The sequence below is a fragment of the Beta vulgaris genome, chromosome 4 (genome assembly GCF_026745355.1).
Source record: "Beta vulgaris subsp. vulgaris cultivar EL10 chromosome 4, EL10.2, whole genome shotgun sequence".
Classification (NCBI taxonomy): domain Eukaryota; kingdom Viridiplantae; phylum Streptophyta; class Magnoliopsida; order Caryophyllales; family Amaranthaceae; genus Beta; species Beta vulgaris.
The window spans coordinates 65,941,310-65,967,316 of record NC_079205.1 but is presented as its reverse complement, the minus strand read 5'-3'; the positions used below and the strand labels follow the sequence as shown (position 1 = coordinate 65,967,316).

The 26,007-nt window shown below is 35.2% G+C and overlaps 4 protein-coding genes across 10 annotated transcripts; 3 read left to right on the top strand and 1 right to left on the bottom strand.

The window, feature by feature from the left end:
• The first annotated feature begins 552 nt into the window (after positions 1 to 552).
• LOC130591318 (uncharacterized) lies at positions 553 to 1,246 on the top strand. The gene is made up of 2 exons (XM_057394584.1): positions 553 to 883; positions 973 to 1,246. The coding sequence occupies exons 1-2, from the start codon at positions 562 to 564 to the stop codon at positions 987 to 989; spliced, it is 339 nt and encodes a 112-aa protein (XP_057250567.1). The 5' UTR covers positions 553 to 561; the 3' UTR covers positions 990 to 1,246.
• A 4,163-nt stretch (positions 1,247 to 5,409) lies between these two features.
• On the top strand, positions 5,410 to 24,435 carry LOC104889862 (probable CoA ligase CCL12). Of its 6 annotated transcripts, none has more exons than XM_048643855.2 (15): positions 16,146 to 16,297; positions 16,548 to 16,782; positions 18,203 to 18,332; positions 18,461 to 18,720; positions 18,821 to 19,022; positions 19,269 to 19,309; positions 19,870 to 19,998; positions 20,361 to 20,434; positions 20,595 to 20,815; positions 21,130 to 21,224; positions 21,312 to 21,528; positions 21,953 to 22,078; positions 22,640 to 22,738; positions 22,879 to 23,085; positions 23,478 to 24,435. In XM_048643855.2, the coding sequence occupies exons 3-15, from the start codon at positions 18,237 to 18,239 to the stop codon at positions 23,589 to 23,591; spliced, it is 1,881 nt and encodes a 626-aa protein (XP_048499812.1). In that variant the 5' UTR covers positions 16,146 to 16,297; positions 16,548 to 16,782; positions 18,203 to 18,236; the 3' UTR covers positions 23,592 to 24,435. The 6 variants fall into 6 exon arrangements, 5 of the variants coding, with proteins under 5 accessions (XP_057250566.1, XP_048499812.1, XP_010673495.2 ...); XM_010675193.4 differs by having other exon boundaries at positions 16,548 to 16,794; XR_007273773.2 differs by having other exon boundaries at positions 16,156 to 16,794; positions 23,478 to 24,178; positions 24,260 to 24,435.
• Positions 8,676 to 13,894, top strand: LOC104889859 (glucan endo-1,3-beta-glucosidase 4). 2 transcript variants are annotated; one of them, XM_010675189.4, is made up of 6 exons: positions 8,676 to 8,878; positions 9,670 to 9,729; positions 10,320 to 10,469; positions 10,577 to 11,827; positions 13,335 to 13,362; positions 13,479 to 13,894. In XM_010675189.4, exons 3-6 carry the CDS (start codon positions 10,406 to 10,408, stop codon positions 13,615 to 13,617), a joined length of 1,482 nt encoding a protein of 493 aa, XP_010673491.1. In that variant the 5' UTR covers positions 8,676 to 8,878; positions 9,670 to 9,729; positions 10,320 to 10,405; the 3' UTR covers positions 13,618 to 13,894. The 2 variants fall into 2 exon arrangements, with proteins under 2 accessions (XP_010673491.1, XP_048499813.1); XM_048643856.2 differs by lacking the exons at positions 8,676 to 8,878; positions 9,670 to 9,729 and adding an exon at positions 9,760 to 9,938.
• LOC104889861 (bi-functional coumaroyl CoA and feruloyl CoA ortho-hydroxylase F6H2-1-1) lies at positions 23,766 to 25,274 on the bottom strand. The gene is made up of 2 exons (XM_010675191.4): positions 24,600 to 25,274; positions 23,766 to 24,345 (listed from the first exon to the last, which is right to left on the bottom strand). The coding sequence occupies exons 1-2, from the start codon at positions 25,199 to 25,201 to the stop codon at positions 23,766 to 23,768; spliced, it is 1,182 nt and encodes a 393-aa protein (XP_010673493.3). The 5' UTR covers positions 25,202 to 25,274.
• Positions 25,275 to 26,007: the final 733 nt, after the last annotated feature.

Sequence of the window (26,007 nt, the reverse complement as noted above, 5' to 3'; positions counted from 1 at the left end):
AATTGAACTTTGCCTTATTTTTCTGTCTGTAGATATCATGTCTAATAACAACAACAACAACTCCGGTTTCAACATTCGTCCTTTTCTGGAAAAGGACAGACTGAATGGTGAAAATTTCCTTAATTGGGAAAGGACCTTAAGACTCGTTCTAGGTTTGAGGGTCGAGAGGACGTCTTAGATACCCCGCTTCCTGTAATAACTGATGAATCAACTGACGCTGAAAAACGTCGTGCAAAACAGGCTAGTGATAAGTCTATACCAATCACTTGTTTGATGGTAGCAGCCATGGAGCCGAACCTCCAAAAGAGGTTCGAAACCAAGGATGCCTACACGATCATGCAAGAGCTGCGGGCCATGTTTAAAACTCAGGCCCGAGTTGAGCGGTATGAGACTAACAGGGAGATCCTTGAATGTCACTTGAAGCCGGGTCAAGCTGTTGGCCCCCATGTGTTCGAAATGATGGGTCTTTTCGAAAACATGGAAAGACTTGGGTTCCTTATAGGCTCGAGTTGGCTACTGACATTATTCTCCACTCACTCCTGATAGTTTAATCAGTTCAGAATGACCTACAATATGAATGAGTCTGAAAAGACTTTGCAAGAGCTGCATGGATTGTTGGTCAATGCTGAAAGGAACATCCCTAAGGTTGAACCAAAGAAAGAGGTTCTGTTGGTTCAAAAGGGAAAGGGTTTCAAAAAGAAATGGGCAGGAAAGAAGGACAAAGGCAAGCAAGTTGCCACTGTCGCTGAAAAACCTAAGCCAACCGCCAAGCCCAAGGTTGCTGCGGAAAGCAAGTGCTTCCACTGTCACAAGATTGGACACTGGAAGAGGAACTGCCCGATATACTTGGAGGAAATAAAGAAGTCTGGGGCTTCTACTTCAGGTATATATGTTATAGAAATCAATTTGACTTCTACTTCTTTATGGGTATTTGATACCGGTTGTGGTTCTCACATAGTTAATGATGTGCAGGGACTAAAAAGAAGTAGGAAGCTGGCAAAAGGCGAGGTAGAGCTACGCGTTGGAAATGGAGCACGAGTTGCTGCACTTGCCGTCGGGACTATAGTCTACACTTGCCATCTGGGCTTATTTTAGAATTAAATAATTGTTATTTCGTTCCTACAATAACTAAGAACATAATTTCGGTTTCAGTTTTGGATTCTGAAGGTTTTTGCTTTGAAATAAAGAACAAATGTTGTTCCATTTCTTACAATAATATGTTCTATGCCAGAGCTAATTTGATAAATGGTTTATATGTGCTTGATAAATCATTACAAGTCTATAACATAGATAGCAAGAAACAAAAATCAAATGATTCTAACCTAACCTATATTTGGCATTGCCGAATGGGTCATATAAACCAAAAGCGCATTCACAAGTTACAAAAGGACGGTATAATTCCATCATTTGATTTCGAATCATTTGATGTATGTGAATCATGCTTAATGGGTAAGATGACAAAATCACCATTTACTGGAAAAGGTGAAAGGGCCAGCGATCTTTTAGGACTCATACATACAGATGTATGTGGTCCTATGAGCACAAAGGCAAGGGGAGGGTTTAATACTTCATTACCTTCACTGATGATTTGAGTAGATATGGCTATATTACTTAATGAAACATAAGTCGGAATCTTTTGATAGATTCAAAGAGTTCCAAAATGAAGTACAGAATCAACTTGGTAAGACAATAAAAGCACTACGATCCGATCGTGGTGGTGAATATTTGAGCCAAGAGTTTGATGATCATCTAAAGGATTGTGGAATTCTTTCACAATTAACTCCACCAGGAACACCACAGTTAAATGGTGTATCTGAAAGGAGGAATCGAACACTTGCTAGATATGGTTCGATCTATGATGAGTCTTGCTGATCTACCGATTTCTTTTTGGGGATACGCTCTCGAAACTGCTGCACACACACTAAATAGGAGCCCGTCAAAGGCTGTAGAAAAGACTCCATATGAGTTATGGAATGGAAAACCTCCAAACTTGTCTTTTCTTAAAATCTGGGGATGCGAGGTCTATGTAAAGCGGTTACTATCAGACAAACTCGCACCCAAGTCAGATAAATGTCTCTTTGTGGGATATCCAAAAGAGACAAGGGGTTATTACTTCTATAACCGTCAAGAGAACAAAGTGTTTGTTGCTCGTGATGGTGTCTTTCTTGAAAAGGAATTTGTTTCTAGAAAGACAAGTGGGAGTAAAATAACTCGAAGAAATTCGAGATGAGCAACAACTGGACGTGGCTCACACCATGTCAGAGACGGCCCAACAAGACGAAAGTCATGTTGAGGAGATAACGTATTCAACGCATGAACCTCCTACCGTCCCATTCGAAGTTGAATCAAGCGAAAATCTTCAAACTGTTGAAGAGAACGTTTCTCTTGATGCTCAGACCCCGCGTAGGTCTAGTAGACCAAGGATTCCAAACAAAAGGTTGGTTGATTTCCTAATGACTGAGAATTCTGAAATTATGATTTTGGAAAATTCAGAACCTACTACCTACAAACAAGCTTTGACGAGCCCAGACTCTGAGAAATGGCTTGAGGCCATGAAATCCGAGTTAGACTCCATGTCTGAGAATAAAGTTTGGACACTGGTTGACTTGCCTGTGGGGTTAACCCTATTGGATGCAAGTGGGTGTTCAAATTGAAAACAGACAAAGATGGAAATGTCTATGTCTACAAAGCAAGACTGGTTGCAAAAGGATTCAGACAAGTTCATGGTATAGACTATGATGAGACCTTTTCTCCAGTAGCAATGCTTAAATCAATTCGGATACTTTTAGCGATTGCTAGATTACGAAATTTGGCAGATGGATGTCAAAACCGCATTCTTGAATGGGTTCTTGAATGAGGATGTGTACATGACACAACCTGAAGGTTTTGAAGATCCAGAAAATCCTAAAAGGGTTTGCAAGCTTCAGAGATCCATTTATGGATTGAAGCAGGCATCTCGGAGCTGGAATCTTCGGTTTGATGAGGCAATCAAACATTTGGTTTCATCAAAAGCGAAGAAGAGTCTTGTGTTTACAAGAAGTTTAGTGGGAGCAGCTTAGTCTTCTTGGTTCTGTATGTAGATGACATACTAATCATGGGAAACGACATACCAATGCTTGAGTCAGTCAAGGAATGGTTAAAAGTTGTTTCTGTATGAAGGACCTTGGAGAAGCTGAGTACATACTGGGAATAAAATCCATAGAGATAGGTCTCGAAGGATGATTGGGCTAGTCAAGAAACTTATATTGATAAGGTTCTTACAAGGTTCAACATGGAAAACTCGAAGAGAGGTTTCGTTCCCATGTCACATGGCATATCGCTTAGCAAGAGTCAGTGCCCGACTGAGCCTGATGAGTTAAAGCGAATGAGTAGCATTCCTTATGCTTCGGCTATAGGGTCTATTAGTTGCCATGATAAGTACTCGACCTGATGTTGCATATGCCTTGAGCATGTGTAGCAGGTTCCAAGCAAATCCAGGAGAAGCACACTGGACTGCAGCTAAGAGCATCCTTAAGTACTTAAGGAGGACTAAAGGCATGTTCTTAGTATATGGGGGACAAAGTGAGTTGGTTGTTGAAGGTTACACGGATGCAAGCTTCCAAACCGACAGAGATGACTACCGCTCTCAGTCAGGGTATGTCTTTCGTCTGAATGGAGGAGCAGTGAGCTGGAAGAGCTCAAAGCAAAGCACTGTAGCAGACTCTACGACAGAATCAGAATATTTAGCAGCAGTTGAAGCAGCTAAGGAAGCAGTTTGGATAAAGAAATTCTTGACAGAGCTGGATATCGTACCTAGTGTTCTGGAAGGAATTGAGTTGTTTTGTGACAACAATGGTGCTATTGCGCAAGCAAAAGAGCCAAGGTCACATAACAAGTCCAAGCATGTGATGAGGAAGTATCACCTCATTCGAGAGATAGTTGACAGGAAGGTGTCAGAATCTGCAAAGTTCATACGGATGAGAACGTGGCTGATCCGCTAACTAAACAGTACCTCAACCCAAGCATGAGTGTCACGCTAGGGCTATAGGCTTGAAGCAAATGTTAGAGTGGCTTTAGATTGTACTAGGTTAAGAAACTTATTACAATGTAAAGACATGGTTTTGCTATTTATGTTTATGATAATAAATTTTGTCTTATTTAATTTTGGTTTGGTATTAAATAAAATGTCCAAAATATATCTTGAATTCTATGGTTTTGTCAAATATGTGATTTGATGAATGAAACACCATAAGTGAACAGAATTCATAGAATATTAAAGTTCCTAATCTAAGTCATTAAACTGGACATAAATGACTTATTAAAGGGATTAGCATATAAGATTGATTGATAGCGCCGTTTCATGGGCTATGGAAACATAGAGATGTTTAATCAATCATATGGACATGTATAGTTGATACATAGTCGAACTTGACCTACTTAGAAGTTTTATAACTTCGAAATTATATTAGTAGATTCCTGAGACATGAGTAGAACATTACTCAGCCCAATGATTAGTATAGCTTTGATACTGTCAAACGTCATGCCGTAAAAGGGACTATAAAGGCAGCATTCAGGTTGTGCTAAAAGTTGAGTGGGAGTATTGGTTACTACAAGATTGGAAAAGTCCTCCTATATGAGATAGGATAGGTGTCTTGGCCCCTTGAAGAGTGAAAAATTGAAAATGCATGGCCGTGCTCAAATGGATCATTCGATGATCATTTGTTGACAATTTGAACTCGGATTTCAAGGAATAATTTGAAAGCTAGTATGGATGATATAGAAATATGATCATACTATCAAATTAAGACATTAAGAGACTTGAGGAATAAAAACATTGCACACTCGTCTCGGACAAGTGGGAGATTGAAGGATTTATGTCCTCGACTTAAATGCAATTACTAATATAATGGATCGTATTATAGAGATAATAAGTTCGTTATATTGGGTCGTCTATACGTCTTGCTAGAGAAAGCTTATGAACTTCGGATTAGTAAATAAATAAACCCGAAGCCCAATGTAACGGATCCTACAAGGTCACACATTAAACTTGGATCAACAAAAGAAACCTAGAGCCCAAGAGGGCCCTAGGGTGGCCGGCCAAGAGGGGAGATAAGGAGAGAAATCTGACCTAAATACTATTATATATTTGGGTTAGGCAGAAAAGTAAACAGTCAGTTAAAATCTCTTATTATTTTCTCTCTCTTATTCTCTCTCTTCAAAAGTCACGTTATACTCCAAGAAACCAAAGAAGAAGCGTTCTTCCTTTCCAACTAGCATTGGTGGAGTGTTGATCTGTGTTGGTGGACTAAGTAGAGGAATCACATCTGAGATTCTCAATCCGGGTTCTTCAAGCTTTGTGGAAATCACGCTACAAAGGTTATTTCTAAACTTGTTTGTGATCCTTAATTATATATGCATGTGATCCTGATTTAAGTGCTTATGAATATGATTCATGAAATTCCGCTTTATAGTACTTATATATTCCTACAATTACATCAGTTGGTCTACAACTCAGTTTACTCTCATTGGGATTCATCCCTTCTTGGTCCTCCTCTTTACTGGTTTCCTTCCTTGTACTCTCTCTTTCTCCCTTCGTCTTTTTTTTTTTGTTCATGGAGAATTTGTTTGTGAAAATGTATGTATAACCAAAAACGGACTGCACTTAAAATCGGGTCAAGTTCTAATTGTTCAATCTAACTACGTCGTAGTACTTTTGATCGAAAAATCAATCGGATTTATTTCGTACCCTTCACTCAATGAGAAAATGGGTACGATTCTAATCTTAACTTACATTATACTTTCTCCGTTTTGGAATAGTTGCAATGTTTCATGTTTTCACGCTTGCCGATGCATAGATTTAAACGTTAATATCTTTAATTATCAATAAGTATAAATTATAAAGTTAATATTAAAAAACTATACATTGAGACGAATCTAACAAGATTCAATGTTTGGTAGAAAGGATTTGGAAGGAAAAGAAAGGAAGTGAAAGGAAATTTGTTACTTTCTAATGTTTGGTTCATTAAAAAAAATTAAGTGAAAGAAAAATGGGAGGAATTGGAAGGAAAGACTCTTTTAATAAAATTTCAATTTAGTTGTGGCACTTTCATTTTGGATAATAACTTATCTATATCTCACTCCTATTACATAAAATCTTTTTATTTTCTTTCTCTATCTCTCTTCTCTCTTCTCTCTAAAAATTGCTTAGGAGTTCGTGATTTTAAAAGTGTCATAATTAAAATTGAAACGGAGGAAGTATGTATATGTATTTTACTATGTTTTAAATTACTACTGTCGATATAATTAAGGTATAAAGAGTATATATCATGGTAAAAAAGAGAAGCTTTTTGACGTTTTGGGTCATTGTATGAAGTATGAACACCGAACAGGCTTCACTTTCGTTCTCTCTGCTCCCCCCATGTGTTGATATTTCTTTTGTGCTGGAATTTTTGTCGGGTGTAGGTTTGCCTTTAGTTATGGTCCCCTTTTTCATTGACCTGAAGTCTTAGCTTTTTACTATTATACTTCTAAATGACAATTTCCACCTTATAGTCTAACATCACATGAATCATAAAGTATTCATACTTCTTAATAATAAGAGAGTAAATGATCTAGATTCTTCCCTTTTTATAGCAAAAGTGACTTGAGGAGTCTCTTTTTTTTTGGTTTTCTTTGTGTCATTTGTAAGAGAAGTTTTATTTGGAACAATGTCCATTGTAATATATTTTTTCAATTTTCTAAGTGTGCTCTAATATAAACAAACTTTTATCATAAAATTCCCACTTCTTTTAAGGTGATAGTGGCATACAACTTTTATATGTTTTATAGCTTTTTTTTTTTTTTTACCATTTTGTTACTTTTTTTTGTTACCTTTTTATTACCTTTTTTTTCCTTAAACATTGATCATTTTATTACTTTTCTTTAATAAGAAAAATAAAGATGGAGTTTGGGTCACACATATTAATTCAACATTTGATTATTTCAATTTTCATATTGGTTCAAAATGACCGATTATTGTTTATAAGTTTAATTTCTCTAAAAAAAAGTTAAAAATTTGCTCTTCTTGTTTTATTTTTGCAATTTGTCATCTTCTCTCCAATTTCTTTCTCTTTTACACCCACCTATTCTTCATGTAAAAATGAAGTTTTACCAAAATGTTACATTGTTGTGTAGTTTCTCCGTTCTTTTAAGTTTTACTAATTTTATATTTTATATTTGTTTTATTAGTGATTCATTTATATTTTTCCTTATCTACAAACAATCTCCAAAACCTTGCAACATGCGATCCAATCTACTCTATCGAGGTCAAAGGTAACTATAAGAGAAATCAGATGGTCTATTTTCCATATTCTCCTTAGTCATTGGAGATAATATTGAGCGAAATAAAAAAACTATAAATTAAGAAACAAAGGTACCAAACAATTTACTAAAGAGGTAAAATACTTCATTTTATCGATTATTTTATGAGTAATAAATAGTTAATCATCTATCTAGATAGTAATGTATTTAAATACTTCCTTTTTTTATGTCCTTTCAATTTCTAATAAGTTTATGGTTTTAGAAGAGAAGAAGTAGCCTTAGATCTACTACTAGTATTAGATTTAGACTGTGTAGCAATAAGCCAAGGGATGAGGTGTGTTGTCCTCTTTTGAAGTGACTAAAATACCCTTAATGATCTAATTAATGGAATGAAAAAAATTACAAAAACAAATCATTTAAAAATTCTCATTCCAACTTGCCATTTAAAACAAGTTTAAAATGGTATATGCATCAAATACTTCAATCAAAAATTAAATGGACAAAATATTTATACCTTATAAAAAAAGATGGCATACATAACGTGCACATGAAAAGTCTGAACATTCACTACCTTTGATATTCTTTAATTCAGTTAAACCAACTCATTATTTTTGTTTTTTCTGTTCAATATTCATTCACAAAAAATTAATGTTAACAATCACTCACAACCTTTTTATTTTTTTACATTAGCGAATTAATATATCTAAATTCATGTAACTGTTGAATTTTTCACATTTAAGTTTAATCATAAATAAAGTACGAATGGAGTATCTAATAGAATAACAAATTTTGAAATTAACGCACGCATCGCGTGCATATGAAGTACAAATATATTAAAAGGCGTGCGTGACAATGTATACACGCCACGTGGCACCTCCACGCAATGTATACACGCCACGTGGCACCTCGGTTACTTCACTAGAATTGTCCAATGTGTGTACAACCACTAGAATTGTCCAATGTGTGTACAAGTGACAAGTCATGTACTCATGTATATTAACAAAAAATAAATTTAGCTTGCAACAAGATTTGAACCCATGACCACTTGCAATTATATATGACACAATTACCATCTCAACCAACTTTTAATCATGTTTTAAGTGTCCACATTATTATATTTGTACCTTTAAATGTTGAGTCTTCCTTAATATATTTTGATGGGAATGAAAAAAAATGCATATCAAATTTGTAAAACAGTACCAACCCGGAGCAATACCCGGGCTCAAATACTAGTTAAGCACTTAAACCATGTTTTGTTTCTTAGTTAAGCTGAATTAAGCTCCCAAACAAGATATCAGTTTTGTTTTGTTTTGTTTTGTTTTGTTTTGTTTATATGTTCACAAATCCACCTTAATGGCTTAAAGTAAAGTAAACAATTAATGTTAATGAAAAAAGATGCTAATAAAAGAAGGAGAAGAAAAAGGAAAAGACAGGAGCTTAGGATTATTAGCAGAAAAAAGGGGACACAAATGTACACGTTGGAGATGACTTTCTAGTTTCTACTACCACAGTCCACACTCCCACAGTATCTGCATAGCTGTTCCTCAGTTCTCACTACCACCGTTTCCTCGAGCACTGTGCTTTCTCATCACTTCTACAGGTTTCTCCCATCTCTCTCTCTCTTAATCTTGCTTAAGATTTCACTTTTTTTTAAAAAAAAAACTTTTTTTTATAAAAAAAAGAACTTTTTTTTATAAAAAAAAGAACTTTTTTTAATCATTCTTCACTAGTTTAAGAATATGGATTTATAGGTAGGAATTCTAGGAAAGGGGGAAATTTTACAATTTTTGTAGTGGTAAATAGAAAGCTATAAAAAAAGTGGCAATCTTTGTATTATACTCCCTAGGAATACTATGTAGATTAGCTGAGAAAACTAGTTGTATTTCTGGGTTCACATTGTCCCATTTAGGCTACGTTTAGTTCACCTGAAATTTTCTGATCTGAACTTATCTGATCTGATCTGAACTTATTTTTTCTGATCTGATCTGATCTGAACTTATTTTTTCTGAACTGATCTGATTACAAGATCTTATCTTTTAGATTTCTCTCAATATATACGAAAAAATATAGTCATGTGGGGTCTTGTTTGATTCGTCTCAATGAATACTTTATTAATATTCAATTATTATAATTTTTACTATTATGTAATGAAAGATATTTAATAGTAAAAATGAGTTTAAAAACTGACAGATCTGATCTGATCTGAACTTATTTTTTCTGATCTGATCTGATCTGATCTGATTAGATCTGAAATAAGCAAAAATGAGGTGAACTGAACATACATTTAATGGGGCCTTTTTTAAAGATTTCTTCTTAGATTCTATGTCTCAAGAAATCACTCATTGTTGAATTTTGTTGTTTTTTTTTCTTTTTTCAATTTTTCTCCTTTAGGGTGTATGCTATTGATTTCTGGGTCTCCTTCAACTTACATTATCAGCATTTTCACCTCAGGTATTCTTATTCATGTCTCTTGTCAATTTCAGCTTTTGGGTTCTCAATTACTTTCTCAAATCTCTCATTTTTTTGTTTAATATAACTGTGAGAATACCCTTTTTTTCATGGATTACAATAATTAATGATTACCCAATTGATGGCATCATGATGGAGTACATACATACTGAATGTTGTACCAAATTATAGTGTGTTGTTCATGCCAAAAAGTACATTTCTTGTATTAGCTGACTTTTAATATGGTGGTTTAGTTTGAAATTAGTCCTTCATAGTGTTTTGTGACTGTTCTTAGCTTGCTAATTGTTTGTTAATATTTCTGCTTTATTGCTTCTGAGATTTAATGATGTACATTGTGGTTGTGAAATTGAACTGATTTTGCTATACTGATCAAGTAGGGTGCTGTGTTTCTATGCTTGTGTTCTTTTCCTCTTAGTTTTCTCCATCAAATATGTACATTTGTTTTGTTTTTGCAGTATGACTCCTTTAATTTGTTAGTAGGCATGCATTTATGTACTATTGTTGCTTGAGCTGCTTACATTCTATTGTTATGATTACTTATACTACATGCTTCACGTTTTCTGTTTTTACAGCTCTGTACGAGATCTTCAGCTGTCGATCTGTTTCGTTCTTCCAACAAGTTTCACATTGTGAATTCTGAGTTTATATAGGCTGAACAATGCCTGATATATGGCTGCAAAGAGTCCTGGTGCTATTAATCTGCATTCTTCCCTGTATCTTAGGTACTTCTCGTTCAGTGAGTCATTTTGCAACTTTGTGCTGTATGTTGTGAATCACTACGCTTGTTTCTGCATTTACTCCTCAACAAACTTGATTGGTACTTTTGTAGGTGCATTCATTGGGATTGATATAGGGACACATTTGTCTAAATTGCCACAAGCTTCAGACGTGGTTGATATTCTTACAAACAACGTGATAACTCATGTTCGGCTTTTTGATGCTGATGCTCACATGCTCCGTGCCCTTGCCAGTACAAGCATAGAAGTAATGGTTGGTGTTACAAATGAGGAAGTTCTTGGGATTGGGCAATCACAATCAGTTGCAGCAGCATGGGTAAACAAAAATGTAGCAGCTTATGTTCCCGGCACTAATATCACTGCCATTGCTGTTGGTAGTGAGGTATTGACTGCAATACCACACGCTGCTCCTATTCTTGTTCCTGCCATGAATAACCTTCATAAAGCTCTTGTTGCTTCCAAGTTAAATTTAAAGGTCAAAGTCTCCACCCCACACTCCATGGACATAATTTCAAGACCTTTTCCTCCTTCAACTGCCATCTTTAATTCATCGTGGAACTCAACTATGTACCAAGTCCTTCAATTCTTAAAGAACACTAACTCCTGTTTCATGCTAAATGCATATCCTTATCATGGGTATACTACAGGAGATGGCAACTTTTCGCTTGAATATACTCTATTTCAACCTCTATCCTCTGTCAAGCAGATTGTTGATCCAAACACTCTGTTTCATTATAATAGCATGTTTGATGCTTTTGTAGATGCTGCTTATTACTCGATTGAAGCTTTCAATATTTCGGGGATCTCAGTAGTCGTGACAGAAACAGGCTGGCCATGGAATGGGGGGGCTAATGAGCGCGATGCCTCAGTGAAAAATGCTCAGGCTTACACTAAAAATTTGATCCAAAGGGTTTTGAATAACTCGGGTCCGCCAAGTCAGCCAACGATGCCAATAAACACATACATTTATGAGTTGTTTAATGAGGATGAGCGCCGTGGTCCTGTCTCAGAGAAGAATTGGGGGTTGTTCTTTACCAATGGCTCCAGTGTTTATCCTTTGAGTTTTGATGGTTCTGGTCCAATGTCAGCCAATTTCACGGGTCTTTTTTGTATTGCAAAGTCAGGTGCCGATGAAGACAAGCTGCGGAACGGTTTGAACTGGGCTTGTAGTGCTCATGGTCATGCTAATTGTACTGCCATTCAAGAAGGCGGGCCATGTTATTACCCTGATACTATTGAAAATCATGCCTCTTATGTATATAATGATTATTATCAAAGGATGAGCAGCTTTGGTGGCACTTGTGACTTTAAGGGTACAGCAACTACAACTGCTGCCGATCCGAGTAAGTTACTGTGCCTTTCTTCACAGATCACAATGCTCAAACGGGACTGACATATTACTTTTTCATATTTTTCTCTTTTGCATCTAAATGATAATACTTGCATAGTTCAGTGTCTAGATGATCATACGACAATGTAGTTACTTCTTTATTTTGTTAATGTTAAAACTAATCTCTATTATATAAGGGAAGGGGGAGCAATGATGTCCTCTTTTGAAATGCCTATTTTGCCCTTTTCCCTTTCCCTTTCCCTTTCTAAACTACAAAAGTAATGTCAAAATCATAATCAACACTAAAAAAAAAACTGCCGAAAATTAATTTATAACACTCACTCACAAATCATTTAAAAGAAGAAACTTTACAAATCACTCATATAATTGAGAAAATCACGTTATAAAAATCACACAAATCACTCAAATAATCAGGAAACTTTATTAAAAACTTAAAATTTGCATACAAACTAAAACTAATAACCTAGAATGTCAATACATACAAAAATATTTACAAAAATTTACTTACAAATCACTATTCTCAACAACCATTCACAATTAATGGTGGGTCATGATAAAAAAAAATAGAGGTGTATTTGTAGTGAAATTGAAATTTAGAAGTTAGACAAGAAGGAAAAAAATTATTTACTTTTTTATAGTATTTCCTATATATAATGAAACTTTTACATATATTTGGACCTTATTTTTTCTAATATATAATATCGATTAATTATTAAGGTAAAAAGGTTTATGTAAAATATCATTCAAGAATTAAAGTACAACATATTTCTATTTTATAAGGGAAGGGGGGAGCTATGGTGTCCCCCAATGAAGAGACTATGTTACCCCCTTCTCATTCTAAATTACAAATTCACTTACAAATCAAAGGGGGTTTCAAACAAAAATACAAAAAATATAATTATAACAATCATTCACAAGTCAACTATAAAAATTGCATAATTTATGTTATGCAAATCACTAAAATGAGAAAACTTTACAAAAACTTAAAAATTCACTTACAAAAAATTAACTTGAAATCAAAGTGTCCACTTTCTTTACAATTTATGAAGTACTGTACTTAATTTAAAAATCAACTAAAATATAATAATATTAAAAATCATAAATAAATTCAATAAAATTTCTATTTTGAAAAGTAAAAAAAAAAAAAACAAAAAGATTATTGGTGTGAGACTTACGTGACAGAAACTAAACCAATCAAATTTTGCAACTAAAAACAATTATACTTAGTATGTCTAATGTTCAAATTTTGACTTATGCCGAAGAAAATCAAGTTTCTGTTTCAAAAAAATTCAACAAAAAAATTCTAGTAATGCCATACCATGAGGATCTGGATCACAGTACATATAGATATATTGCTATATCTAAGGTGATAGAAATTCTCCCTTGGAAACTAGCATAGGTTAAAAGTCACAACTCACACCGTTCTTTTGTCTTTGTAGAACAGTAGATCCTATATATACTTCTGTCTGATGGTTCTCTTTGCATGTTTAATCTCACAGGTTATGGTCCATGTGATTTCACTGGAAGGTAAAGTTCTACACCGTATTTTTGCATTTGGTTGTGATATAGAAGTAGGTTTCAATGTTGAAATCTCCCTATTATTATTGGGGTTCCTGATTAAGTGTTCTCCTTGCATGAAACAGTGCTAATTCGACTGCTGGAAGAGGATTCAGTCCCACGGCATATGATCCGGTTAGTCCGTTCACAGGGAGTAAAAGCAGCATGTTATATCCTGAAATCGGAGTAATAGTTGGAATCTTTTTGCATTGGTTTTGGCTTTGATGTGCAGATTGTTGATTGAACTTTTGTACCCAATACAATACTAATGAGATAGATTGCTTTGTTAGTGACATTATAGGTATTGATCATCAATTGTTAGTATTTTGTCCAGGTATCTTCAACATTCTGTAATCAAATGCAATTCCTTTTTGCCTATTTTTCTTGATGATTTTCAAGAAAAATCTTGAATTTTTACATGTTGCCTGTAAAGTATTCTAGAGCTGATTATGAGGCGGTACTGGAGCTATTTATTTGGTCTAATATAGTTGGTACTTATGGAGTTGTGGTGTCACGATGGCAAAGATACTTACTTCCTTTGTTCACTTTTACTTGCAACATGGGAAGATCGAGCTACAAGAACCAAGGAGAGGAGAGAAATAAAAGATGGGACATATGTGACTAGGGGAGAGAGAATTAATGCCAAAAGTAGTAGTGTTGCAAGTAACTTGATATCGCCATAAAAGGGAAAGCATTGCAAGTAAAAGTGAATGGAAGAAGTATTTGTTTGAAACGGATAAATCTGATGATCAAAATATCGTGTTAGAAAAGTAATACTTCCTCAGTTTCATTTCATCTCTTGGATGTAATGCAAAGAATTTCGAAATGACTCAATCCAACAATAAAAGAAACCAAGAGAAATACAACTCCATTTCACATGATCATCAGAAAATTGACTTTTCCCAAGATGTCAACAGTGTTTTTTCTCTCAAAATCCAAGAGGAAAAGGGGAAGAACTGCTATAGTCATAGATGAAGAGTTTTTTCTTTGCTCTTTCACCAAAAAGAAATATTGTTCAAGTCTTTGCTAACTGGGATTTTTTCTTCTTCTATTGTTTAAGTTTGAACATGGGATGGAGAAAATGGTTGGCGTATTGGCTATTTTTATTTGATTTAAATCAACAAAATCGTATTGAATCTATTACCTTGAAACATTAAAGATAATATTGATAACTTTAGTATCAAATGAAAATTTCTCCAACGAAAAAAAATATCTTTATACTATGAGAAAATGAAATATGAACTACTTTAGAACATAATATATGAAATTTTGCGCTGTAAAATAATAATTATTAACATAATACTTTGGAGTCCACACCTCTACATCTAAAATGCTAATAGAAATATTTTGAAATTCATACCGACAACCATTGTATTATTATATTAAAATTTAAATTATATCGCTTTATTACACCGTTGGCGATCTTGGGTCAAAAAACTAATGGTGTCAAGTTTTGGATCCACCATCTTTACATCTGAAATTGAATCTTACTATTATGCTACAAAATTTTATAAAATATTAATAATATCTAATATGTCAAAAAAAAATTAGAAAGAGCCAGACCCCTCCCAGCTTTAACTAAGATCCTTCCCTAATTTCACGAGATTATAATCTAATCTAGTATATTACTATTTTAATAATGATGTGTATATATTATTTGTAGATGACATACCTAATTACCTATGAGCTATGACTAGTCTCATGATTAGTAATTAGGGATGGCAATCGGTCCTGGACCCGACCCAGACCCGCCAGGACCCGACCCATTTATATGGGTCTGGGTCTAGAAATTTTAGACCCAATGGGTCCGGGTCGGGTCCGGGTCCCGAAGAGCGTGGGTCGGGTTTGGGTCTAGGTCCACATATGCTAGACCCGCCCCGCGGACCCATTTACATATTAGAAATTTTTTTTTTTACCTAAACTCTAAATTTTATGAGAGACATTAACTTTATAAGTTGTAACATTTTAATATTTTATCAGTTAATCCTTAAAATTTTATTTAGAGAATTCTTTAACCATGGATACAAGAACCTATATATATTAGGGGGGAAATTTTTAATTACATATTTTTAAAAATGTGATGAAAACTTAAAACTAAGAAGGACCCATTTAGGACCCAGTAAGGACCCATGACCCGCTAGACCCAGCGGGTCTGGGTCTGAAAAATCTAGACCCAACGGGTCTGGGGCGGGTCTGGGTCTGTGAAAAATAAACGGGTCTGGGTCCAAGTGGACCCGACCCAGACCCGCCCCATTGCCATCCCTACTAGTAATTAGTAAATCACCCTCGATTTCAAGATTTTGGAATCGATTCTTATTAGTCGCCTATGTGACTTTGACTATGTTTGGTACAACTGACTGAAATGGAGCTGAAACTGATAAGGTGGCTGAAACTGATTAGGTAGCAGCTGAAACTGTTAAGGTGCTGAAACTGTTAAGCTAGCTGATTACATAACCTGTTTGGTAATATTATTTATGAATGTAGCTGAAATATCTTTTTAAACTTAAAAAGATAAAAAGAAACTATCTTTTTAGGCTTAAAAAAAATAAAAAGAAAATATATATTTCAGCACCTTACTCAGAAGCTATAATTTACTCCAACTCAATTTCAGTCAAATTTTGGACTTAAATTTTATTTAAGTTCCTCCACCAAACATCACTAATCATATAAGGTGACTTAAAATTGTAGCATCTTATTATTTAAGTCACCTAAAATGCTTCCCCAAACAGAATCTTTAAACACCGAGAAAACAAAAATTAGGGCGACTTAAAGTTTATATCTTTCCTCCATGTCAAATTTGGCGAAACACAAGTTGAAAGATTGAGAGAATAGAAATGGAAGAGTTGGTAGGTGAAAGCCTGAAAGATTGTCAAATACTGAAATCTACTACTACTCCATTTGATAGGTTAGTCACGTGGAGCTGTTTTATCCTCATTCATCTGTCATCTCTGATCTCACCCTTCCTTGACCAGTTGATACCCTACCTATAATAAATTGTCAACAAATTCCTAACTACTACTTCTTAAAGTTCTAAAATTCCATTCAATTCTCTAGTACTGACAAATGACAAAAGAGTGAAAATACTTTTTTCATACTTGTTAGTAATTTTGTTACTATTAAGGAATTGATGAAAAGGGAAGAACTTGTTGGTGCAGGATTGAATAAAGATGAAGCTGACACCTTATTAAAGGTGGTAGAAGATGTATTCGATAGAATTACACTTACAAATAATGGTAGCACAGTTGCAGCTGCAGCTGCGGCGGAGGTGTGGCGGGAAATTGTGGCGCGGAAGATGCTGCACCCTCATCACTCTCACGCATTACATCAGTTGGTCTACAACTCAGTCTACTCTCATTGGGATTCATCCCTTCTTGGTCCTCCTCTTTACTGGTTTCCTTCCTTGTACTCTCTCTTTCTCCCTTCGTCTTTTTTTTTTTTGTTCATGGAGAATTTGTTTGTGAAAATGTATGTATAACAAAAAACGGACCGCACTTAAAATCGGGTCAAGTTCTAATTGTTCAATCTAACTACGTCGTAGTACTTTTGATCGAAAAATCAATCGGATTTATTTCGTACCCTTCACTCAATGAGAAAATGGGTACGATTCTAATCTTAACTTACATTATACTTTCTCCGTTTTGAAATAGTTGCAATAAATAGTTGCAATGTTTCATGTTTTCACGCTTGCCGATGCATAGATTTAAACGTTAATATCTTTAATTATCAATAAGTATAAATTATAAAGTTAATATTAAAACTATACATTGAGACGAATCTAACAAGATTCAATGTTTGGTAGAAAGGATTTGGAAGGAAAAGAAAGGAAGTGAAAGGAAATTTGTTACTTTCTAATGTTTGGTTCATTAAAAAAAATTAAGTGAAAGAAAATGGGAGGAATTGGAAGGAAAGACTCTTTTAATAAAATTTCACTTTCCTTTCCTCCCAAAAGTGGGGGAATTTGGCAGGAAAGAGAAATTTATACCAAACATGGGAAGTTAAGGTTTTTTGAAAGAAAAAATTTATACCAAACATGGGAAGTTAAGGTTTTTTTCCTTTCTCTTCCATTCTTTTCTTTTCTCTTCCCTTCCTTTCTCTTCTCTTCCTTTCCTTTACTAAAAATGAACCAAACACACTGTATGTGTTTACTAAAATATAACTCACCTAAGATAATCAAAGTATAAGATGTGAATAGTAAATACTATGAAAATGGTGCAACTAATTCTAAACGGAAGAAGTAGATATGAGTTTCGTGCAATTCAGAATTGTTCTATACATTTTTTGTTGTTGATGTGATTAGGAAAAGAAAAGTAGTATATCTACTAACAATTTATTTGGTAGAAAGGATTTGGAAGGAAAGGAAAGGAGGAAGGGGAAGGAAATTTGTTACTTTCTGAAGTCCAATGTTTGGTTCATTACATCTTTTGAGTGAAAGGAAATGTAAAGATGGGAAGGGAAGACTCTTTCATGAAATTTCACTTTCCTATCCTCCCAAAAGTGGGGGAATCATGGGAAGTTAAAGGTTTTTTCCCTTTCTCTTATCTTCCTTTCCTAAACTAAAAATGAATCAAACATGTTATTAAAAAAGTAGTACATGTAATATAGTATATTGGAACCAAAAACATCACTTTGATAAATGATAATATTACCTACTAGCCTTATATGAACGTCGATGCGAGGTGCTGCCAGTTCAGTAGGATCCTTGATCCTACCACAAGCTTTTTATTTTTGGGTTTTCGTGTACTACTTTTATTTTTTATGGTGTAAATATACTACCTTTTTTGCATGGTTGTTTAATTAGTGCTTTTGACAGATATGAATCTTATAACACAAACTTGGGTCGTTTGATGGAAGCTCATGGTCCCAGGCTTTTAGGGAAGTCATACCAGGATCCAATTACTAGTTTTTCCACCTTTCACAACTTCACTGTTAAGAATCCTGAGGTGTGTGCTTTTGCAAACATATATCATTACCAACTTTATGGATTATAGCTAGTATTGAACCAAGTAGTTGGGTAATTGCAAAGTGCAATCAGCCTTAGTAGTATTCAGGTTGTTTGTTTGTTTTCCAGATATACTGGTCCTTGGTTCTCAAGGAACTTTCTGTTTGGTTTCGTGAAGCACCAAGGCGGATCCTTGATGACACGGATAGCTCGATACCAGGAGGAACATGGTTTCCTGGTGCACTTCTTAATATATCTGAGTGTTGTTTGCTACCTACAAGTTATCCTAGGAAAATGGACAACAGTTTGGCTATTGTGTGGAGAGAGGAAGGAGCTGATGATTTACCTGTTTGTCAATTAACTCTGAAACAACTGCGAGAACAAGTAATGTATGCTCAGAAAAGACACAGTTTTATGTCCTTTCGTCATCTTTATTTTCTTGTTTATATGAATTTTCAGTCTCAGACATATTTATAACATGGTTTGCAGGCTGGTTGCTAATGCTTTAGATGCTACTTTTGCTAAGGGAGATGTAATTGCAATTGATATGCAAATGACCCCCAATGCAGTGATTATCTATCTGGCAATAATCCTGTCGGGTCGTATTGTTGTGTCGATTGCTGATAGCTTTGCTGCAAAGGAAATTGCAACTCGTTTGCGTATTTCGAAAGCAAAGGGTATCTTTACTCAGGTGATTTTTTGTGTGCTTTCATTTACTTGTGCTGCTCCAACTTCTGTGCACTGTATAGTTACAAGTTTTACTATCCAGTTAGGATGCAACTTTCACTCATAATTTTGTTAAGGCAAGCTAAACTGAAGGTTATCTTGGCGGACATATGAATGCTCAGTCATGGAATTTTGTTGGATTTTGTGCTCCTGGTTTACTTTCTGTAGATACTTTTAGTACTGATGACTATCATTATCACTCTTTTGTCAGGATTTTATTGTTAGAGGAGGTCGAAGATTCCCTTTATATAGGTAAATCCCTCTTCTCTGTACTTAAGCTTATGTTACATGGTAATATGGTATTAAACTCTATCCAGAAGTCAGTCAATCATGTGTTTCCTCCTGCTGAATACATTTGAAATTTGAAATGACTGCTTAGTGTGTGTGCTTTGGTTGCATTTGTACTGCTGAATGTTTGAGTGATGCGGAATACTTCTTTGGAATTGCTTGCTTTCTGTAGGCATTACTGCTATCAAGGCCTATGCAATAGACTTAGATATCTTGTTGGATAATCTTTGTTGGTTGGATATTGGATCACGCCAAATACCGCTGCTGGATACTTAGTGCAATCTGATTATGGATATCGAGAGTTGGCACTTCACGTTAAACTATAAACATCCAAAAATTTCATATGAGACTTCTGAATAACAATTCTTGTCTTACCCTAGTAGCCAAGTCTGATAAACATTGAAGATAGGTTTATAACTTCTTCCTCCTAGAACTTTTTTCTTTTTGCTACTTTTATCTTTCATGATCTTCATCATATAATCTGTCTCTGTATGATTAATTTATGATCATTTTGTTCCTTACAGTCGAGTTCTGGAAGCTGCTCCAAATCTTGCTATTGTGGTGCCAGCTGTGGGAGAGTCCATAAATATGTCAATTAGGAAACAAGACATATCATGGAAAGATTTTCTAACACGAGCAAGTCAGCTTACAAGGTATTCCCTCCATTTCAAATAAAATGTCTTTTGAGGGAGTTGTTAATTATTGCATTGGTATCTAAACTGACAAGTTATCATATCAGAACATCAAATCAGCCAGTAATAGTGCCTTGGTATTTTAAGTGATAGAAAATAGGGAATAAGTTAGTTTAATGGACAAAAAATTTAGCATGGAGAAAGTAATTGGTAAAATGTATTGCAGACCTTTAGGGTAAGAGTTGGGTTGAAAGCACCATCCACACTGTTTTAAACTCAATAGCTGAGAGTTGGAATCATGTTTTTTACCTAATGCCTTTAGCTTACTTTGAAACTTATTAACAGAAGCAGCTATGGTCTAATTATGATTTCCTTTCACACAGACCTCATGAATACTCTCCAGTGTACCAATCAGGGGATTCAATAACCCACATTCTCTTCTCATCTGGGACTACAGGTGATGAGATGTTACTCAGGGAATAACCCCCTCCTATTTCTGCAATTTGCTGTGAAATTAGATTCATAATTGAAGTGATATGATTGTTGGCTTGACATAGCAACTTCCCCCACCCTTCTCTATCTTCTCTATATGTTGATCTTGTTACTCTTTGAGTTAGGGGATCCAAAGGCAGTACCTTGGACGCAGCTATCTCCAATTCAAGCTGCTGCTGATTCATGGGCACATATGGATATTCGAGTTGGAGATGTCATGTGTTGGCCCACAAATTTAGGATGGGTGGTAGGACCTATATTGCTCTATGGATGTTTTCTGAATGGTGCAACTCTTGCTCTTTATAATGGATCACCTCTTGGGAGAGGTTTTGGAAAATTTGTTCAGGTGGGCTTCTAGGCTTTCAAACTGTAATTATAAGTAGCACTGATGGATGATTCAATTTGGTCTTTGGTGACTCATATTAGTCATTAATGGTGTTGTTCTGTTGTGGATGATCAATGGTTCCTTCTAATGCTGTTGGATGGGCAATAATTTATATTAAAATGATAAATTTGCTTCTAGAATGAGATAAAAAATTAAGGACGAAAATGCTAAACTTTTTAGGAGGATGCATAAACTTTTTCTTCTCAGTATGCTATTAGAGAGATGTAACCTATAGGCTTGACGCTTGCTTCACAACCATTGTTATGCAACTTCAGGATGCAAGAGTGTCTATATTGGGAACTGTACCAAGTCTGGTGAAGACTTGGAAAAATTCGCATTGTATGGATGGCTTAGATTGGACAAGCTTGAGGTAGTATTCATAATCAGCACTTCATATTAATAATTAAAGTTACTTGATGCAACAATATTTAGGGGACTTGGATGTGAACCTGTGCAGAGTATTTGCTTCTTCTGGAGAAGCCTCCAATGTAGATGACGACCTTTGGCTTTCCTCGAGGGCCTATTATAAACCAATCATTGAAGTTTGCGGAGGCACAGAGCTGGCAGGAAGCTATCTTCAGGGCAGTCTGCTGCAACCTCAAGCCTTTGGGGCATTTAGTACTCCAACAATGTCATCAGGATTTGTAATCCTTGATGATTGTGGCAATCCTTATGTAAGGATCTTCTAGGTTTGATTATTTGATTTCTATTGGATATATCTTTGCGAGGGCTTTGTAATCTGTGTTAGTCGGACCTTCATCTTAGCTTTAATAAAAATTTCAGGTTCTCGCCCCTTCAACACTGGTAGGACACTATGACACTTCATTTTAGGCCAATATCATGGAAAGTTATATAATATAACTGAGCTGGATACATACTGGTGTAAATTGTAACATAGGTTGTAAATGTAATACATACCCTTATCTGGATACATTTTAGCCAAAGTTTCATCAACAAAAGCCTATAAGCCTATTTTCAGAAGAACATAATGCATCCCACATTGTAGTGATTGTACAACCAACTATGATTTTGAAACTTCTATTAGTTGACGCGTTCCAAGCTGAATCCACTTATATCATCCACTATTTCAATTGACAGCCAGAGGATCAAGCATGTGAAGGTGAAGTGGCTTTATTTCCTCTGCGTCTTGGAGCAACAGACCGATTATTGAATGCTGATCATGAGGAGGTTTATTTCAAGGGAATGCCTCTATACAAAGGAATGGTAAATGCTTCTTCCTGCCTACTTTTCAAAGTGCATATGGATAGACACCTAAAACACAAATCATGGACTGGAAAATATCCAAGTTCCTTTAGCTTATTATGGCTGATGGAAAGATGGTTCGCAGCTGAATCCTCATATCAGTTTGCTATTCTAATATTGCTACATAAAATCTTTGCTTAATCTATGATATTATATTTATCGAGCTTATTGCATATGGAGGCTGTCTTGAAACTGAAGAATAACTATGAATGGGGAGTTAATGAGTCGAGCTTAGACTGTGTTTTCCATGTTCAGGCTTGTCTGAATTTGTGGAGCTCGAGAGGTTGAGTTTGGGCTTGATCACTGAAAGCTGAGCTCATGCTGCACTCATTTTTTTATATTTTTATTAGCACTTAATCGTCATTGTTTTGTATAAAAAAAGAAAAAAAAATAGCAAATTAACATACTAGAGAAACACGAAATAAAATGATAAAAATAACAATAAAAAATACCAAAAAGTTCACTTTGTCTGTGCTTGGTCTCAGCTCAATTGCAGCCTTGACCATGAGGTTTTATGTGCAGCGTCTCAGGAGACATGGAGATATCGTCAAGAGAAGTGTTGGAGGGTTTTTCCTCGTACAGGGCAGGGCTGATGATACTATGAATCTTGGAGGTATCAAGGTACACTATTTTTGTCCCTGTGTGTTTCATATATACTTCACAAGACTGGTATTGTGATAGTTGTCAAAATTCTCAATGAAGTGTGCAAAAATATCTACTAAAAGTATTTTATACTTAGAGAGTATTTTTATTTGGTGCAGACAAGTTCTGTTGAAATCGAGAGGGCGTGCAACCAGGCTGATGACAGTGTGCTGGAGACTGCAGCAGTTGGTGCAGCACCATTGCAAGGTGGTCCTGAAATGCTGGTTCTATTTGTAATCCTTAAGGAAGGAACCGTTTCTGATCCAGAAAGTCTGAGAATGAAGTTCTCAAAAGCCATTCAGCGTAGCCTTAACCCTCTTTTTAAGGTATTGTATCTTATTCGTCGACAGCTTTAATTCCCTTTCACTCGCTGCTTTAAATATTGGCAGAACAACAAAAAAAACACTCCCGCTGTCCGAATTTTGTTGCAACATTTATTATATTCTACAGATTCCAAGGCACACTTTTGATTTTTGACCATAAGTATCTTTAATTACGTGTTAGTAAAAGTTACAAAAAATTTATATTATATAAATGCACATTAATCTAACTAGATCCGACATTCTGAATGTTGATGAACTTTGACCTTGAAAAAAAAAATGTTGCTACTGATTTGGGATGGGATGGAGGAAATAATTTGGTTGTGAAGTTGTATGTGCAACTTTTCAACGTCTATTTAATTGACTGGATCTATTTCCGCCTATTCATTGACTGGCAGGTTAACTTGGTAAAAATTCTGCCGGAGTTTCCAAGAACTGTCACAAACAAACTACTGAGGCGGGTATTAAGAGATCAGATAAAGCAAGAGCTATCTGTACGAAGTAGGATATAAAGCAACAGGCTGTACTTTGTTGGCATTTCAGTAAGCAGCAATGTTAGTTTCTTTATAGAACTCATTTGACAGTTTATTGTACGTTGAACTAAAACTAGAATAAAAGTATAGCTAAATTTGTATCCACTCGTTTCCTAATTGCTTTTGTCATCCCTTGCAACTAGCAAGATTGTATTATATCTTGGCAAATTGAAGGGTATCCTTGCCATCATGAGGCTTCCTGTAGAAGCACAAAGTGTAATCAGAGTAAAGCACCTTCTTGTACTTAGGTTTTTCACCACTCTCCTCCAAAACTTCCTCGAAAGGTTCGATCAAGTCAGTTGGCTTGGGGTTCACAAACAAGGGAATGGAAATCCTGTCTTTACTTTCATTAGCTATCACACGGTGTTCAATGCTTTTATACTTGCCATTGCTCATGATTTGCAGGGCATCACCAATGTTGATCACAAGCGCCCCAGGGATAGGTGGCACATGGACCCACCTTTCTCCATCGGGTGCTCGAACATAGAGCCCACCAACATCATCCTGCAAGAGTATGGTGAAAGTGGACACGTCAGAGTGCCGCCCTACTCCCACTGTGAGCTCAGGTTGCGAACACTTTGGATAATAGTTGAGATTGATCCTTTTGGAACCTGTAAGAAGTGACCATCTTTTCTCATTCGTATCAGTTATGTGGAGTCCCTTCATCAAGATTTGTGCCAGTGGCTTAATTAAAACTTGTTGGCACTTCCTTATGTAATCCAGAAGTTGATCCCTGAACAGCAAAGGTAATTAAGTTATTACTGATAATGGAGATTATTGATGTACTCCTACTATTGAATGCAATACCCTGCATAATTATTAATACTTTGTCCCAAATTAGTTTGCACATTTTGACTTTTACGGTATATATGTATAGACTAAATAGGGTCAGAGTTTGTAAAGATTGACTAGAAAAGTGAAAACTATTAAACTAATCTGGGATGAGGGAGTGTTATTTCTATGGATATGCAGAATAGTCTGTAATACCTGCATACAGTAGGCCAAATAGAAAGAGCCTCATGTTCAGAAACATAAAAGAGGCTCAAGTAATCCTTCCATTCCAAGGAATTCTCAGCATCAGGGATAAAGCTAGTACTTAACCTCACATGATTGCTTGGAGAATTCTCCTTGAGATACTTCTTTTTCTCCTCTGGCGTCAAGCGAAAGAACATGAGAGTTGCTTGTTTCACATTCTCAAGTACCTCAAGAGGCACTCCATGGTTGATTATCTGGAAAAATCCCCACTTTTGAGCAGCATCACATACTGATGTTACCACACTTGGATCTTCCCACTTGGAAACGTCAATGATTGGTATCGAACACGACTCTTCCATTATCTTCATGTTACCAGGTCTTTCTGATTCAGGCTGTATGTACTGCTCTGGTAACTCCCCCATTTCTGTCTCTGATAAACCTTTCACTCCATGACCTGTTTTCATAAGATATTCTATCAGATTACCTTTATTTGCTCCTTCCATAAACCTTGCTTGTTGAGCCATTTTTCTTAGTTCTTTAATTTGTTCTTGATCTTTGTGGTACAATTCTAATTGATGTAGTAATACATATATTTCTGCAAGGATTTGGTGCATGGATGATCATGCATTAGCATGGACTATATGGAATTTCCACCTTGTGAATTTTAGGAACCATAACAAAGGTGTTGATGAGTCTCCTATTGGTTTCAATTTATGCCCTTAAAAATTCATGTGGCACTTTATGAGATAACTCATAACCGAATATAATTTAAGGTATTAGCTTAAAGAAGAAACTCTAGTATGTTTTTTTTATGATTCTTCTATGGTTTAATAGTGGAAGAGTTGTTTTTATTAATGGGGTATTTAATTTCTTATAAAACGACATAAAATAATAAAGGTTTTATTTTTCAGTTATCAATTTAGTGCGTAGTAGTTTTCTTTTTCCCTTTAAATCTATTAGGAAAATACAAAAAGTTATTTTTATTTTGTTTTTATAGATGAACTCAAAAGCTTACTTTAAAATTGAAACATCGACCTTGATTCTTTTTTCCCCTTCCTATATTGAAAGGTAAGCTAAACATCTTGTTACGACATGTGACACCTGTCTATCATTTATATCCAGTCCAATGTGTTCGTAAAAAATAAAATGAATGGAAGCTAAACTTATAAAGATTCAAACCCGCAGAAGGTAATTCAAAAGATATACTTCAACTTAGCACAAGTTACAAAAGAATACGGATAAAGTAGTAAAACCCAAATGTATTATTATGTACAATGACATGGGTTATCCAGGTCATATTAACCATAGTGTTCCTACTTTGAGGCTTATCAAAGCAAACTAATAATATTTTTTAAAATTTATAAATTATAATAATTTTGTTACTTTTAAAGGATATATTATATATCTAGATAAATTTAAT

Coding starts and splice junctions, on each gene's coding strand:
- LOC104889861 (XM_010675191.4), bottom strand. CDS start 25,201: ATGCACCAAATCCTTGCAGAAATATATGTATTACTACATCAATTAGAA. Junction 24,346..24,599: donor ATTTGGCCTACTGTATGCAG/GTATTACAGACT, acceptor TTTGCTGTTCAG/GGATCAACTTCTGGATTACA.
- LOC130591318 (XM_057394584.1), top strand. CDS start 562: ATGACCTACAATATGAATGAGTCTGAAAAGACTTTGCAAGAGCTGCAT.
- LOC104889859 (XM_010675189.4), top strand. CDS start 10,406: ATGCCTGATATATGGCTGCAAAGAGTCCTGGTGCTATTAATCTGCATT. Junction 11,828..13,334: donor TACAACTGCTGCCGATCCGA/GTAAGTTACTGT, acceptor TTAATCTCACAG/GTTATGGTCCATGTGATTTC. Junction 13,363..13,478: donor CCATGTGATTTCACTGGAAG/GTAAAGTTCTAC, acceptor TGCATGAAACAG/TGCTAATTCGACTGCTGGAA.
- LOC104889862 (XM_048643854.2), top strand. CDS start 16,520: ATGAAAAGGGAAGAACTTGTTGGTGCAGGATTGAATAAAGATGAAGCT. Junction 19,023..19,268: donor CAAAGGGTATCTTTACTCAG/GTGATTTTTTGT, acceptor CTCTTTTGTCAG/GATTTTATTGTTAGAGGAGG. Junction 19,999..20,360: donor CGAGCAAGTCAGCTTACAAG/GTATTCCCTCCA, acceptor CCTTTCACACAG/ACCTCATGAATACTCTCCAG.